The sequence below is a fragment of the Gorilla gorilla genome, chromosome 6, assembly GCF_029281585.2.
Source record: "Gorilla gorilla gorilla isolate KB3781 chromosome 6, NHGRI_mGorGor1-v2.1_pri, whole genome shotgun sequence".
NCBI classification, from domain to species: Eukaryota; Metazoa; Chordata; class Mammalia; order Primates; family Hominidae; genus Gorilla; species Gorilla gorilla.
In genome coordinates, this window is record NC_073230.2 from 25,325,039 (window position 1) to 25,341,536 (window position 16,498).

The 16,498-nt window shown below is 33.4% G+C and overlaps 1 protein-coding gene across 7 annotated transcripts in view; it reads right to left on the reverse strand.

Moving 5' to 3' along the window:
• The window catches only part of SNX13 (sorting nexin 13), a 149,718-nt gene that overhangs the window by 92,059 nt on the left and 41,161 nt on the right, over positions 1-16,498 (reverse strand). For 6 of the 7 annotated variants that reach the window (XM_055347382.1, XM_055347383.1, XM_019031635.3 and 3 more), the window contains exons 2-5: positions 14,293-14,405; positions 10,286-10,388; positions 8,505-8,594; positions 7,324-7,445 (exon numbers count right to left, since the gene is read on the reverse strand). In XM_055347382.1, the coding sequence (XP_055203357.1) occupies positions 7,324-7,445; positions 8,505-8,594; positions 10,286-10,388; positions 14,293-14,405 (428 nt within the window). Of the gene's footprint in view, positions 1-5,520; positions 5,694-7,323; positions 7,446-8,504; positions 8,595-10,285; positions 10,389-14,292; positions 14,406-16,498 lie in introns of those variants that run through there. The other variant, XM_055347385.2, reaches the window with a different exon arrangement.

Genomic DNA, 16,498 nt, shown 5'->3' on the forward strand with positions numbered 1-16,498 from the left:
TAGAAGTAATAAGCAAATTTGTGGAAACGAACTTAGGCATGCAGTTTTATATGCCTGTATTAAAGGAAATGGTATTTAGTGAGCTATAACACTGCTTAAGAAGTGCAGTCCTATATCCTATATTTCAATGCTTCAAAGAGATTCCAATATCCAGATGCTCTGAAGGACATAGATCTCAGAAAATAGTAAAAAATTTACACAGAAGTACACACATAAAGTATAGTCATCATTTCAGGAGCACAAAAAACAAGATGTGAACACCTTAGTTAAGATAAAATACAGGAAAAAAAATAACATGGGGCTAAGTGCACATCTTCTTAAGTATGTTAAAGTATAGAAAAACTCATGATGTTAACTATTTTAGTAAACAGGAGTATTAATAAAACTACTAAAACTAAGACCTAAGTCCTTCAGAACATCTGGACATTTCTTCTATAGTGAAATGTCTATTCAAATTATTTCCCCATTTTTTAATTAGGTTACTTGTCATTTTATTATTGAGTGTGCTGTTGCTTTTTTTAATACATACTTTAAATTCTGGGATACATGTGCAGAATGTGCAGGTTTGTTACACAGGTATACACGTGCCATAGTGGCTTGCTGCACCCATCAACCTGTCACCTACATTAGGTACTTATCCTAATGCTATCCCTCCCCTTGCCCCCCACCCCCCAACAGGCCCCGGTGTGTGATGTTCCCCTCCCTGTGTCCATGTGTTCTCATCGTTCTCATCTCATCACGCCACTCATGGGTGAGAACATACGGTGTTTGGTTTTCTGTTCTTGTGTTAGTTTGCTGAGAATGATGGTTTCCAGCTTCATCCATGTCCCTGCAAAGGACATGTACTCTGCTTGTTTTTATAAATATAGTTTTATTGGACAGTTATGCTCATTTATTTGCATTTTGTCCATAGCTGCTTTTGTGCTACAATGGCAGAATTTACTAGCTGTGACAGAAATGATGTGGCCTACAAATCCTAAAATCGTTGCTGTTTGGCTCTTTAGAAAAAAGTTTGCTGATTCCTGCAACAGACAGTTTTATAGCCATTAAAATATGTAAGAAGAATTACAAATATATAGAAAATACATTAGAATCACAACTATACAAAGTAGCATATGCTGTATGATTTTTAGCTATATAAAAATTGTGACTATGTATGCACAGCTAAGACATTAAAAGGAAATACACTAAAACATTAACAGTGATCTTTGGATTGTGGGTCTATGGCTACAAATAGCTAATTCAGAAAATCTAAAGAAGAAAATTACATTTTACAAAATAGGGATATATTACTTTACAGCCAGAAACAGCAACATTTGGTTGTCAGTAATAAAGATACCTAGGATGACTTTTTAAAAAGTTAATTTATTTGCCATTTTTCTTTTCTATTCTTTGTGTTTTTATGAACGAAAACATAAGAATTGTTTTTTCAACTATAGATAACAATTTTGTATAGGCAGCCACTATCTGGAAACAAATTCTTACTACCATGGTTTGTACATGATGGAACAGTAAATACCCAATAAATATTGTTAATAGAGTTCCCACTTGTGACTTCCATGTTTTTTCCACACATTTTAATATGCTCCCATTGGGTCTATGAACATTTCATTTTTCATAGACACTGGGAAAAAAGTATGATTGAAAACAAACCATCTATCTGTAGAACAAATCACATATCTATAGAAAATATACAAATGACCAATAAGCACATGAAAAGATGCTCGATATCACTAGCTATCAGGGAAATGCAGATTCAAACGATAATGTAATACTACTTCACACTCACTAAGATGGTAACAAAAAGACAGACAATAATAACTTAAGTGTTGGTCAAAGAGGAGCCTTCATACACTGCTGGTGGAAACATAACAAAATACAGCCACTATGAAAAAGTTTGCAGTTCCTCAAAAGACTGACCATACAATCCAGAAATTATATTCCTAGGTATATATCCAAGAGAAATGGAAACATTTGTCCCTCAAAAACTTGTACATGAATACTCATAGTAGCATTATTCATATGATTCAAAGAGTAGAAACAACCTAAATGCCCATTTACTGATGAAAAACAAATGTGGTATGTGTTCAACGGAATATTATTCAGCAATAAAAAAGAATAAGCACTAATTTATGCCACAACATGAATGAACCTTGAAAACATAATGCTAAGTAAAAGGAACAGGAAAAAAGACCACATATATTATTTCATTCATATAAAATGCTCAGAATAGGCAAATCCATAGAGACAAAAAAAAAAAAAAAAAAAAGATTAGTAGTTACCTAGAGCTAGAAGCTTGGGGAAACGCAGAAGTGACTGACAATGGATATAAGGTTTCTTTGTGAAGTCATTAAAATGTTTATAATTTATTGTGATGAAAGCTGTACAATGCTTAACTAAAGCTACTGACTTTAAGTGGGTGAACTGTACAGTTTGTGAATTGTATCAGTTAATAATGAATTATTACCCCAGGTCTATTCTACAGATTATAAAAACGTTAGGCTGGGCGTGGTGGCTCACGCCTGTAATCCCAGCACTTTGGGAGGCTGAGGCCAGTGGATTGCCTGAGCTCAGGAGCTCCAGACCAGCCTAGGCAATGTGGTGAAACCCCGTCTCTACTAAAATACAAAAAATCAGCCGGGAGTGGCAGCGTGCACCTGTAATCCCAGCTACTCAGGAATCTGAGACAGGAGAATCGCTTGAACCTGTGAGGCGGAAATTGCAGTGAGCCGAGATCGTGCCACTGCATTCCAGCCTAGGTGACAGAACAAGAGTCTGCCTCAAAACAAAAACAAAAAACGTGAACTATTTCCCCTTCTTTTAAATATTTAGATAAAATTTCTAATTTTAAATTAGTTTCTAATTGTTTTTGCTGTACTGTAATAAATATAACTGTCTTTCCAAGTAATGTCAGTTTTTACCCAAATTTCATAAGGCAAAGAATATAAAATGGTAAAACAAAAAAAAGGATAAAACTTTGTTGCAAATGTCCACTATTTGAGTTTTGTTCGCCTTTTAACAAGTGTAGGGATATACCATTTATTTTCATTATTTCTATGGCAAAAGGTAGTAAGAAAATTGGTAAAACTTCAAGAACACATTCCCTATCATTCCCTGTGATACTATATCATTAGTATCACAGCCAGCAAATCCTGAAACCTATGTATCTATCCCTCCTCCCTCTACAGGAAGATCCTTCAGTTAGGAACACAGTGGCATTAGCATATACCTACTTTCGCTGGGGGGCACAGTGACTCACGCCTGTAATCCCAGCACTTTGGGAGGCTGAGGGGGGCGGATCACGAGGTCAGGAGTTCGAGGCCAGCCTGACCAACATGGTGAAACCCCGTCTCTACTAAAAATACAAAAATTAGTCGGGTATAGTGGCGTGCGCTTATAGTATCAGCTACTAAGGAGGCTGGGGCAGAAGAATTGCTTGAACCTAGGATGCAGAGGTTGCAGTGAGCCGAGATCGTGCCACTGCTCTCCAGCGATCATGCCACTGCACTCCAGCCTGGGTGACAGAGTGAGACTCCGTCTCAAAAAAAATATATATATATATATATTATGTACTTTCTGCTAATCTTGGGTTAAGGGGAACAATGATGGAGAGATTTACCACCCACATTTCACTTTCAAGATCAACAACAAGGTTGCCTGTTATAGTTTCTACTACACTATCCTTATCTTCTTTTTTAGAAATTTGCTCAAACTATTCTTATTTCCTAACATGTCCTTCCTCTCTATCTATCCAAATAACCCATTCTTGAAAACCAGTTTTGGTCTCAACTCCGTTCAGATCTTCATCAGCTACTGTGGTTCACTCTGTCGCTACATGACAAACTGCTCTCAATACCACAGAAATGATTGTTTTATTTCTCTATGTTTCATGTGCCTTAATTTTGCCCTCTCCACCTCCCTTGCTCTACAAAAAAAAAAAAAAAGAGCTAAGACAGGGTCAAAGAATCTGTGTACACAACCTAGGAACATAATAGCAACAATAATAACAGAGAAGTTAACTTTACTGAACACTTACTATGTGCCAGCTTATAGAGGCACAGAGTCAAGTGAATTGCTAAAAATGTCATTTATTGGTTGGCAAACACTTTACTAAATGTTTCACACACATCATCTCATTTTCCCCTTACAACTCTAAGTTTGCTACAAGAATTAGTATTACTATTTTACAGAGACATTAAAAATTTTCTTTTCGATACACTAAAACTTAACAGTAGAGATAGAATTATAGATTTTATGACACAGACCAAGGCTGTCTGCATCACACTATAATATCTTATTTAAAGGGTGAATAAAAATACATGGGTTATCCAGGATTCATCCCCTAAGGCTCCCATCTAATCCACACCCAAATTCCACAGAGAAGGAGAACTCAAGGGTGCTGGAGGAAAGTTTCCTTCCCCAAGCTGGTACTGGAATAACAAGTACTAATACTAAATAAGATGTTATCACTACAAAGCACTCTCCCACACATGATGTCATTTAATCCTAACAACCACCTCATAAGGAGATATAAGTTATCATCTCCAGACAAAAAATGTATGTGTTTTGTTCACTCAAGGCCAAGAGCTTAAGAAGTAATAGAGCTAAGCTCAAATCCACAGCTTCGGACTCAAAATATACATTATTTTCTTCCCATCTTTCAAAATTAAGCACTTCATTTTACAGTGACATTCTCTAATTGCTTCTCAAAGTTGATGAATAAATACAAACACTAGAAATCATGGGTTCTAAACATTTTCTGAGTTCATGACCCTTTAAAGAAATCAAACCTATGAAACCACTGGATAGGAAAAAAAAAAAAAAACCACAGTTTTTTTTCCAGGTTTGTGGGTCCCTGTTAAGAGCCCTATAAAGGACTGTAAGTTAAAGAATAGAGGTGATAGTTTTTGCTGCTATCATATGTTTCACAGTATACAGCAGACAGCACAGAATAAGGCTTTTTGAAGTATACGAATGATTGTAAACAGACTAATTTTCCTGATATTGGCACCAGAAGTCATGGAGCCTCTAGTAAGTCATATATTTGTGTAGTAATAGAAAAAGCGAATGTAGGAAAGTCATTAACAGAGAAGGAACAAACCAACAATTAATGAGTTTTACTGCATGCTAAGAACTTTATTTGATACCATTTTTTAGCCTCAAAGCAGCCTCTAAAGTAGTTATTATCTGTATTGTTTTAATTTTCCAGAAACTTAAGGTAAATGGTCAAGCAAAGACATAAATTTAGATCAGTGTAGGATGGAAAAAACCTTGCTTTTTCACTAAGCTTGATAGCACTGAATGTTTTCAAAAGAAAAAAAAAACTTAATACCTAAAGTGAAAAGAAAGGTGACTAGGGGATCAAAAACAGGGAAAGTATTGCAATAACAGGAAAGAAGAGCAGGAAACTAAGATAAATAACCTAAATTATAAAATATTTAATTGGGTAGGAGAAAAAATACCAAACTTAAGAACAATTTGATTCTAACTCACTAGATAACATTAGACTAACCATTTTACCTTTCTGGACCTTAGCTTCCTCATCAGTAAAATTATGGGTGTTGGATGGCATAAAAACTTAAATTTCTAAATTCCTTCACAATTTTCAAAACACTGTCACAGGTATTTCATTTCACTCCACTGAGCAGGGACTTTGTTTTATTCACTGCTGTATCCCCAGCATCTGGTTGGTACAAAGTATGCCCAAAATATTAGTTGAATAAGATGAATTTTGATCCTGACAATTATCCTGAGAGGAACACAGAACAGGGCAGTTATTATCACACTTATTTTACACATGAGAAAAACCAAGGTTCAGAGTTTAAAGACACTTGCTCACAGTCCCATAGCTAGAGGTGGAGCTAGAATGCAAACTCAAGTTTTCAGATTACTTGTTCAAATCTCTTCCCAGGTCTAAAATGTGTTACACATTTTTATATATTTTTCAATAGTCAGGCACAAGAATAATGAATTCTTCCTATTCTCACCCTTTCAAAGAAAAAAAAAAGTCATCAGGATAGTGTTGCTATAGAAAGCAATAAATAAATATTTAGAAGAGTTATCTGAAAGAATACCTAACACTCAATAATGGTGCATATGAAATAAAAGAGATTAAATTCAAGTTCTGACTTTCTTTGATTATACCAATTATATGTTCTGTGTTCCACAGTGAGTCTGCATCTGTAATTCTGGCTGGCTACTTTGTAAATTCTTGCTCCTAAACACGAGGGATGAGGAGTACAAATCTATCTCTATAACAATTATTGTTAAAATCATAAAACTTGTGCCAGGATCCCCAATGAGGTTGGGAAACACATCCAATGCCCTTCCTCTAGCCAACTCCAAATCTAAAGCTTTATAATCAATGGAGATAGAGGAAAGGGCCTGAGAGGGCAGCATGGCTGGAAATACCTAGCAGGGCAATCTTTGCGTGTGATGGTAGCAACAAATTTTAATGGAATAAAAAAAAAATCTACAAACTCATCCAAACATAAAATCTTTCTTTCAAAAATAAATAATTTCTAGAACACAAGTATTCCCTTTCACATAACGTTGCCCATTAAAAGGCTTTCAAAAAGTTAGACATCAAGGATGGAGGGGAAAAAAAGCCTTCAAAAATAAAAATGAAAGTAAACATAACTTAAACAGGTGTGAAATAGCCTCCCATCAAAAAAAATCAAGCAGTTTAAGTACAAGAATAGAAGTCAAAACACTTTCATAATATGGGAAGCAGTATATAGCTGGTTTGTAAAGTAAGAATTTTAGTATATCTGACAAGAAAAGTTTGTTAAAACAAACTCACCAAAATATACTTCTCTTCTGAAAAATATAAACTTGAATATTCTCCACTGACTTACGTTCCTTTGGTCCCCTCTCGTCCAAGAGGACTTCCAATAGATATGTGTCATAATTAGGAGAAGGGTTACAGCAAAACTATGTGGAGAAGAGCAGTTACACTGAAACTAATCTATTTTCATAGCACTCACATAAAATAGAGGGTCTAGGGAAGCGGGAGGGGGGAAGTAGCAATAAGTGGGGTAACAGATTTGAAAAGTCACCTGATTTGGACCCTAAAGAAAAAACTACCAAACAGACTTAGAAAGCAGGGCTTAATCAAAATAACATTCTGTAAAAACCTAAAATCTGGGGTAATTTAAAGGTTTTAAGAGCTCTAGTTGTAAAATCTTGGAGTTATCCCACAGTAATAATCTGCTGTTCTACTTACCTTTTAATAAACAATTCCTCCCCTTAAAAGTTGTTTTCCTTACTGGTACAAACCATACATCTAAATTTTTCTAGATAAATACAATGTCGTGTCCTTACCTAGTAGCAAACTGAATGAGTGCATTTTGAAGAGTCTGCCTAATTTCAAGAAGAAAAGATTCATCATCGCTTAGTGTATAATACCAATACTGGACATAATCCCTCAAGGAAAACTGGATAACCTATAACAAAAATATTGGAAAAAAAATTACAACATTTTAGGATTTAAAAAGTTACAGTGGTAAACTAAAAAAGTATGCTGTATCTACCAATTTATATTTACTCTCTACGTATTAATTTATGGTGGTAAATACCTGCCCTCATTACAAAAACATCAACATACTAAAAACCATTTCAAACATTTTTAAATTATTCTGGTATCCCAACTTACCTACTGCCTAGATTTAAAAATAAAATAAAATAAAACACTATCTATGGCCAAGTCCCACAGAAATCCAGGTAAAGACAGGGTTTGCAGAAAAAAAAGAAACTTTCCATGCTATAATCTAATAAATAATATCAATCAGTTTAATGGAATGAGATGTAAAATAAGAGACTATAATTCCAAAAAAAAAGTTTTTTTAAAGATTATATCATCAGATCCATTGCAGTCTAATTATAAAAATGATACAGGAGTTCACTTATTTCTACTAATACCTTTGATACTGCCAACAGTATTCAGACAATAAATAGCAAATAATACAACTCAATGTATAATTTTCACAAATCAGATAAACTAAATATTAGTAATAATAATAAATGTTAAAATTCTAAAGTACACATTTTTATAATCATATAATCAAACATCAATGAAAAATATTTCAGGGGGCATAGTTTTTTTTACCTATCTCTAATTTTTTAATGTTTTTGGATCGGATATTTCTTTTCCACTTTTTAAAAGGTAACAAGTAGGAAAAAAAGTCTGATTTACCACACCACTAAGCTTGTTCATCAACAAAAGAGTAACACTTTAACTGTAAAATTTTAAGAAACACTATCAAATGTCAGTAAAAACTTTTTTTCTAAATCCAAGTTCAATCGAAAGGCTTTTACATAAAGTAAACCACCTCATTAGAAGTGAGTTAATAAATAAGGAAGCATCTTCAAGTATAAAATTCAAGGATAACATTAAGAAATTCCAGGATATTATTTAAAGAGCAAAAAGTATTTCCTGGTATCTTCAAAAGAAATATACCTAGAACACAATATATAGAATTCAAATACCACACGCTGAAACTCACTTGCTGGAGAGGTTCATCAATTATATTGGCACCCGTCAATCTTCTATCAATCTTAATAGTCCTGGCTTCCCGTTTCATTTCTTCTAAGCACTTAAAGGAAATCAAAATATCTTACTGAGTAGTTTTCTGATCTAAAATCTCTCCAGTTTAATTCCAGTTGAATACTCAATGTAACATCCCTTCATTATCCTCAAGTAAATACATAACCTTATTTGAGGTGCTACTCTATAAGCCAAACACTATTTCTCAAGTTAACAAAATTAGACACTCCCAAAAAAATGATTATCCTCAAAAATTTAATCAGCAAAAATTATTTAGAATGTGGGAAAACTGCAAATGTACAGGTATGCTGCTGCCATATTTCAGTGAAACTCTACAACTATAAAATTAGTGTTTCATGTAAGTCAAACTGTCTTTACTGGACACTCTCCCTCTTGCCCCTCCCCTTTCCCAGCCCAAAACAGTATACCAGCTGCAAAATAATTAATTTTTAAACAGATTTTATTTAGGGATAGTTTTGGCAACTTAAGAAAATGTACTTCTCTACTTTTTTGTGTTCAGAAAGATCAGTGGCCTGAAAATTGGGTAAAAGGTAGTGGGAGATTCTTAAAAAAACAAACCATAAATATATATAAACATAGATACAGATATAGACATAGATATCTATATTAAAAATACATGCTTCAAGTTATAATATGAAACCACTGATATTTTTTCATAAAACATACTTAGAAATCATATTTTAGAAATAGCAAATAAAACCCATTGTTTTTATACTATTAAAAATGGATTATAAAGACTTAACCATTCTTGAATATAATTTATTACTGTTAAGGATCTTAATTCTTAAAATATTTCCTATTCTCTGTATATGCCACTCAAATGAAGTACACTATAAATAGCTAAGAAATGGTTCAAAAAAGGAAAGGTTAATTTCCTAAGACTTATAAGTAAAAAAAAAAAATACATATTAATATGAGTCCTAAAGGAGAGAAAGGTTTCAGATTATAAAAAAGTTTAAGTATTAAAAAATTTGTTTATCAATATAAAAGTCAGTGGAATAGAGTGAAATTCTTTTATTAATGTAAAATAATATTGGACATTATTTACTTCTACATCTCCTGCACCTTAGCATGTAACAGACAAATTAATAACTGTAAAGAAAGTTGTTATTAGCAACAACTCCAGGCCATCTGCCTCTCTTCATACAAAATGAAACCAACCCAACTGCACAAGAATTGAAGGCACTACAATCTGAAACCTACACAACTCCGATTTTATTTATAGAGTATGATACTGAAAAAATAATAGCACCATTCAAGATGACAAAAATTAGGCCTGAATTATTAAAATTACAGATACTGCATAATCTAATTATAAGCTGTATTTTTCAAAGTAATGAAAAGTATCCATTTTTTCCTCTGATTCCTCTGCAATTTATTTCATTCAAACCAGAATACTCATTGACATTGTTACAAATCATATGCATGATGCTTTGAAATACTATGATAAGACAGCAGGAAAAATACCCAAAATAAACTAACCAATTTCTATCGTTTTCTCAAGTTTGTATTCCCACTTTTTAAATCTAACACTAAGAAAGTTTGTAAGATGGCCTTTTAAAATATATTTTCTAAGTATAATTAGACAATCTCACATATATTCCCAGTGAGCATTAGTAAACTATACGAAAATTTGTCACGCTATATATACAGATGATTACTCTATTATCATTGCAAAGAACTGGACTTTGAGGTTTTATATTCCCTCAAACTATTTACCTTAGGAACCCCAGTTGATGTTGGAGGAAGAAATGAGTGTTCACACTGTTCTAGGTACTTCTCTGAGTTTGTTTTTCCAAACAGGAGAGTAACCACTAAACCCCTAGAAAGAAAAATTTAATCACAAATATAAAAACAAAATTTTCTTATAATTTAATGAATCTACTACCAAGTATATTTTCCAGAGTTCACAGATGGCTCATCATTTACTAAAAAGTCAATTTGTGACTTTGGCAAAGCAAGAAATTGACAGATTGTTTTGGGTTCTGAAGTTTAAAACAACTACGAACATTTTGTGAATTATACAATAATACTTTTTAAAGTTTTAATCCAATATATTTCCTAAAGAATCTTGTGACAAGGCCAGGTGTGGTGGCTCATGCCTGTAATCCCAGCACTTTGGGAGGCCAAGACAGGAGGATCACAAGGTCAGGAGTTCGAGACCAGCTTGACCAACATGGTGAAACCCCGTCTCTACTAAAAATACAAAAATTAGCCAGGGTGGTGGCGTGCACCTGTAGTCCCAGCTACTTGGGAGGCTGAGGCAGGAGAATCGCTGGAACCCAGGAGACAGAGATTGCAGTGAGGTGAGATCATGCCACTGCACTCGAGCCTGGGTGACAGATCAAGACTGTCTCGAAAAAAAAAAAAAAAACTTAAGTGACATTTTTCAAACTTAAAAAAAAATCAGGCTGAGCACAGTGGCTCATGCCTGTAATCCCAGCACCTCGGGAGGCCGAGACAGGTAGCTCATCTGAGGTCAGGAGATCGAGACCACCCTGACCAACATGGTGAAACGCCGTCTCTACTAAAAACACAAAAATTAGCTGGGCGTGGTGACATGCACCTGTAATCCCAGCTACTCAGGAGGCTGAGGTAGGAAAATTGCTTGAACCGGGGAGGCAGAGGATGCAGTGAGCCGAGATCGCGCCACTGCACTCTAGTGACAGAGTAAGACTCGCCTCAAAAAAAAAAAGAAAAGAAAAATCAGCCCTTATTAAACAAGTAGGCTAGCTAATAACCATGGATAAAGACAAATGAATCTAAATATATAGCTAAATGACCAAATTCTATAGTTCTGTTAACCAATTCACGTGAGGTATTACATTATTATAACTTTCCAGTATGAATACAGAATACATAAAGGCTATTTAGGGAAAAAAAAAATCTAATCTATGATTTGTTTAAAATAAGGCTGGAATTAAGAAAATATAAATGTATCCCAAAAAAAGTTAATTATTTTGAAAAATAATTACAGGATCAAGGAAGATAAATGGTGATTTAGAACTACTTCACTCTAAGTATTAACTAAATATTATCAATATTTCATAGATTTTAAATTTACCAATAAAGCAAAGTGCTGGAAATCCATCAAAAAACATTTAATCTAATAATGATCTTACAGTAATGTTACAATGATTCAAAGACTGTAATGACAGGAAGGGAATAGTAAAACATTAAATACTGTCAGTCTCAACTACTGAAAGGAAGATTCTCAAAGTCCTCCAATTTTTGTGGCTACCTGCCCTCTCACTAGTCCTCAGTACAAGTATCACAAAAGCAGGGGTTGGGGGTTGAGAACATGGATAAAGTCAAATCAGTTTAAGTCATTAATTCTATTTTTGTTATTTGTAAAAGGCTGGTCTCAGAATTACTGCTAAATTTCATCTATCTGTGTTATATCTGATATTATTATTAAGATTCAAGTTGGCCCTCTACTTCAGTTTTACCTGGTTATTAAGCATTTATAGACAAAATAAAATGTTTATATTAACACTGTGTTATTAAAAACATCATCAAGAAACAGACTGATAAGACATTAATTTTTGCCCACAAGTGTGTAACGATAGGAAGACAAGATAAAGAGCAGTCTGATTTTAAAAGAACCTAAATAGTAGTTTCAGCTGTAAAGTTTAAGTAATAATTTAAACTGTAGTTGGGTGCAATAAATAATTATATAACCCAACAAATACAACAGAATGCCACAAAATAACCATAATGCAGTAAGATGAAAGTATCCTACAACAACAAAAACGAAAAATCCCCAAGTGTTTTTCTTTCCAAAAGCATTCTTTATATTAAAAAATAAGGAGTTAACTTCGACTATAAGCAAAATATAGACATTATCAACACTTGACAAAAATAAACTACGCAAGTTAAAAACTTAAGTTTTATTAGAAAAACAAAACAAGAGAGGATTCCACAGACCCTACCATGTGACTCTTAATATTCTCTAGAGTTTTTTAGTACCCATTATCCTCTAGTATCCCACCTTATCTCCAAATTTTTACAGAACTTTGTAAGCATCCGAAAGATTTTTTGAAATTATTCCTTGATAAACTACAACATTTAAAAAAGGAACAACAAACGTTCTCATGACTTTAAAAATGAATAAACTTTGTGCAGGATCTGGTTTTATTAAAGATTTAAAAACTTAAAAAATTAATAAACTGATTACTCTTCTCTTTTTCCTAAATTTATTTGGAGCAGTTGAGTAAAAAAAGAAATAATTATTCACTTACCCACCTTCCAAGGGCTCCTACCTTAGCCTATAAAGCTGCAATATCCTCCCTTGACAAAGTATTGGGAAATACTCTGAAATCCTTTTCCTTCACTCTTACAAGGGCTAATACAATTAGTGAAATTAGAAGAAATTTCTACCTTTCAAAAAAAAATGTCAAGACAATTTCCTTTCCAATTAATAAATGCAGCCTCGACTCTGAGAGGGAGAGGTGCAACCATGTCACTATTCAGCCATGCTGTCGCCTTAACTGTGACTGAGAAGTATAATTAGGAAACCCATTTGGCTGCAGATCTGTAGTATCTTCAATCATCTTTATCATCTTCAGTCATCTTTATCATCAATAAAGATATTCTCAACTCCATTATCAGACTCTTACAGCCGAAATAAGTTTAAATGTTTCAGTACACAGTATCGTATCTAGGCCATAGATATGAAAATACTAAATCTAACATAAAATATAGTTTTATGGAGAGTCCTTGACATAGCTGCTCAATTAAAGAAATTATCACTTGTTCAAGCATATGCTCCCTATAGAAAGACTACAACATGACTATCAAATCTGTATCCCCAAAAAAGTGATAGATATATTTAGAAGCTAACCCTTCAGTGTCCTATACAGTTTCTCAAGCTACTGTTTATATATGCTATTCAATTCAGCTAAATCCTCCAAACCTATTGGCTCAAAAAACTCCTCCAAATATCTCGGGTCTCAAAAGATTTTTCAGAAAGAAATCAGTGTTCATTCCACAACTAACTACATAAATACGTCATGTTATAAACATACATACAAACACATTAACAACAAAAGACTCATTTCAACTAAGCTATTTTGGTAACAGTGTCTAACAAACATCCCTTCTCTATATATTTTCTAATATTTCCTTGTAAGTCATGTCTGATACCAAATGCTCTGCATACAAAGCTACAATAAATTATGACTGAAACCTCTCTTGTAAAGGTTTATCAACTTAAGGGAAAATATAAACGTACACCAAATAACTATGAAGAGAAAACTGCAAAATCAGGTATTTGAATTTTCTAGACCGAAATGACAACATTCATTAAAGGAAAAAATTAACATTTGTTTGAAGTCTAATCACAATTTCTATAACATAAAACTTCATGTGTAGTCTCAATTTAACTTACTTATTAACATAATGCAAAAGAAAATTTCAACTTTAAAGGAGAACCACCACCAAAAGGAATGTGAAAAATTTTTTAAACTTTACATATTATCACCAAAAAAAGTTCATACCTTTGGAAATGGACATCTTATTATTGAAGGACTACCCATATTTCTGATACAAATAATGACAATCACTGTTTTTATTTTTATGGGTATCCTTATTTTTTTAACTTTAGTAAAAGCAATTTATTAAAAATGGCATTCACAAATAAATCATACTCCCGTTTCTCAGTCATTTGTTTCCATTTTAACAAGATATGACACATGAATTATAAAATTATAATTGAGTATACTTACCCACCCACAAAGCAGAGGATATAAAATGTCAAATAAAATATTACAAAGGGTCCAAAGGTTATCAGAAAAAGGACAATGCCAAGGCTTCCCCATCCCCATATGGATAGACTGGCCTGAAATACAGAAAAAATATAAGTAAATTAGTAAATAATTCTCCACATGAATTAGAAAAGAACCAACAAAACTTTTACATAGTTTTAAATTTCTTCTTGTAAACATTCATGGTATTATTTCAGTAACTTTTGAAAATGTGAAGTGTATACTTGAAAATTTATCTCCACAAAACAATATACAAAATTTATATGTATAGAGAGATTTACAGAGCATCTGCAATTACTTTTCAAAAAAATCCTAGTGGCAATGCAAAGGTACAGGACAGAAATAGTTATACAAACTGTTAAATGAAATCCTGGCATGAGAAATACAACAAAGTATGTACAAAAACATCTGCACATTTATATTTGCAAATGCATATACAAAAGGATAAGTAGGCTACGAAGTTATACTTACTTAGAATTAATATTTCATCTTGAAACTAGCTCCCAATATAACTACAGCATAAGGAGACATTTTATTAGAAATTTAAATTTCAAGGTAAGAAATCCTTATCTCATTGAAAATTGTGATATTATTTTACTCAAATTATGTATAGAAACTCATACAATTATAATTACAAAAGTTCCAACTTCCAGTTACCGAAATTTACTATGAGCTCAACAAAACATCACCAAAAAGTATCCATACATTAAAAAAAAACCTATTTCATACAGAATTATACTGTTTTAGCCAATAAAAAAAAAACGCCTTTTATTAAAGGCAAACTGGAATTTGGCAATTTAAGTCGTTATGAATAAATACATGTGTTCAATTCAACAAGTTCCTACATCCATTCGCCTTGCACTGTGAGGTAGTACACAAAGCAAGCATTTGTCCCACTCACGCCGTCAAGGAGCATAGAGAAGAATCTCCTATAGGAACGAAACAGTTAGATACTGAACCAAAAGAAAATAATAGAAAGCATTATAAGATGCTAAACTGAACAAAATTAATGACCAAAAAACTATAGAACAGACAGTAAGTGCTGTGGATTATGAGAGAAAGGAGGGCTTTATTTATTCATTCATTCACTCACCAGTCATTGCTTCCTATGTGCCAAGCACAGCTGAAGGTAGTGGGGATACCATAAGGGATAAAACATACCCTCATAAATCTACATTCTAGTAAGGAAAGAAACACAAGCATACCCGCATAAGTTCACATACCTTCATAAGTTTACATTCCACAAGTGGGGAAAAAGAAAATTAAGTAAATATATAGTTATATCACATGGGGATAAGTGCTATGGAGAAAAATAAAGCAACTGTGTAGGGCTGGTCGAAGCAACTCTAAATGATTAGATGACAAATAAACAGAAATCCTGGATAAGATTTATTTAGGGAGACACATAATACTCAGTCTTCCTACCCCAAAATGATATTTTTCCATTAATCATATCTTCTTTTACGTCCCTCAGAGTTATACAACTCTTATTCCTTTGTGTTTTATTATCCTTTTTCCACATCTTGGCCACTTTTATCTTTTAACCAAAGGACAGAATGCCTGCTAACGAAGTTTCTGCTCTGCCTCCATGCTCTCTTCTCTCTGAATCAGGGGGGAATACTATTTCACCTACAGAAGTGTCCTCTGACTTCCTTCTAAGAGCGGGTAAGTAGGACATAGTTATTTAGAATAAAGTACAGAGACATTCAGTTCCTCTGATAATACTTTGCTGAAGTTCCTAATCCACACTAAAATATGGCATGCCACTCTCTCCTGGCCTGCACAACTTCCACTGAGAAGTCTGCTGGCAAATGTACTGGAGCACCATTACATGTTTTTTTCTTTTTCTCTTGCTGCTTTTAGGATCCTTTCTTCATCCTTGACCTTTGAGAGTTTGATTATTAAGTATCTTGAGGTAGTCTTGGGTTAAATCTGCTCGGTGTTCTATAACCTTCTTGTATTTTAATACTGATATCTTTTACTACGTTTGAGAGGCTCTCTGTTATTATCTATCTGAATAAATTTTCTACGCCTAACTCTCTCTCTACCTCCTCTTTAAGGACAATAACTCTTAAATTTGCCCTTCTGAGGCTATTTTCTAGATCTTGCAGTTGTGCCTCATTCCTTTTTATTCTTTTTTCTCCTCTGTGTATTTTCAATTAGCCTG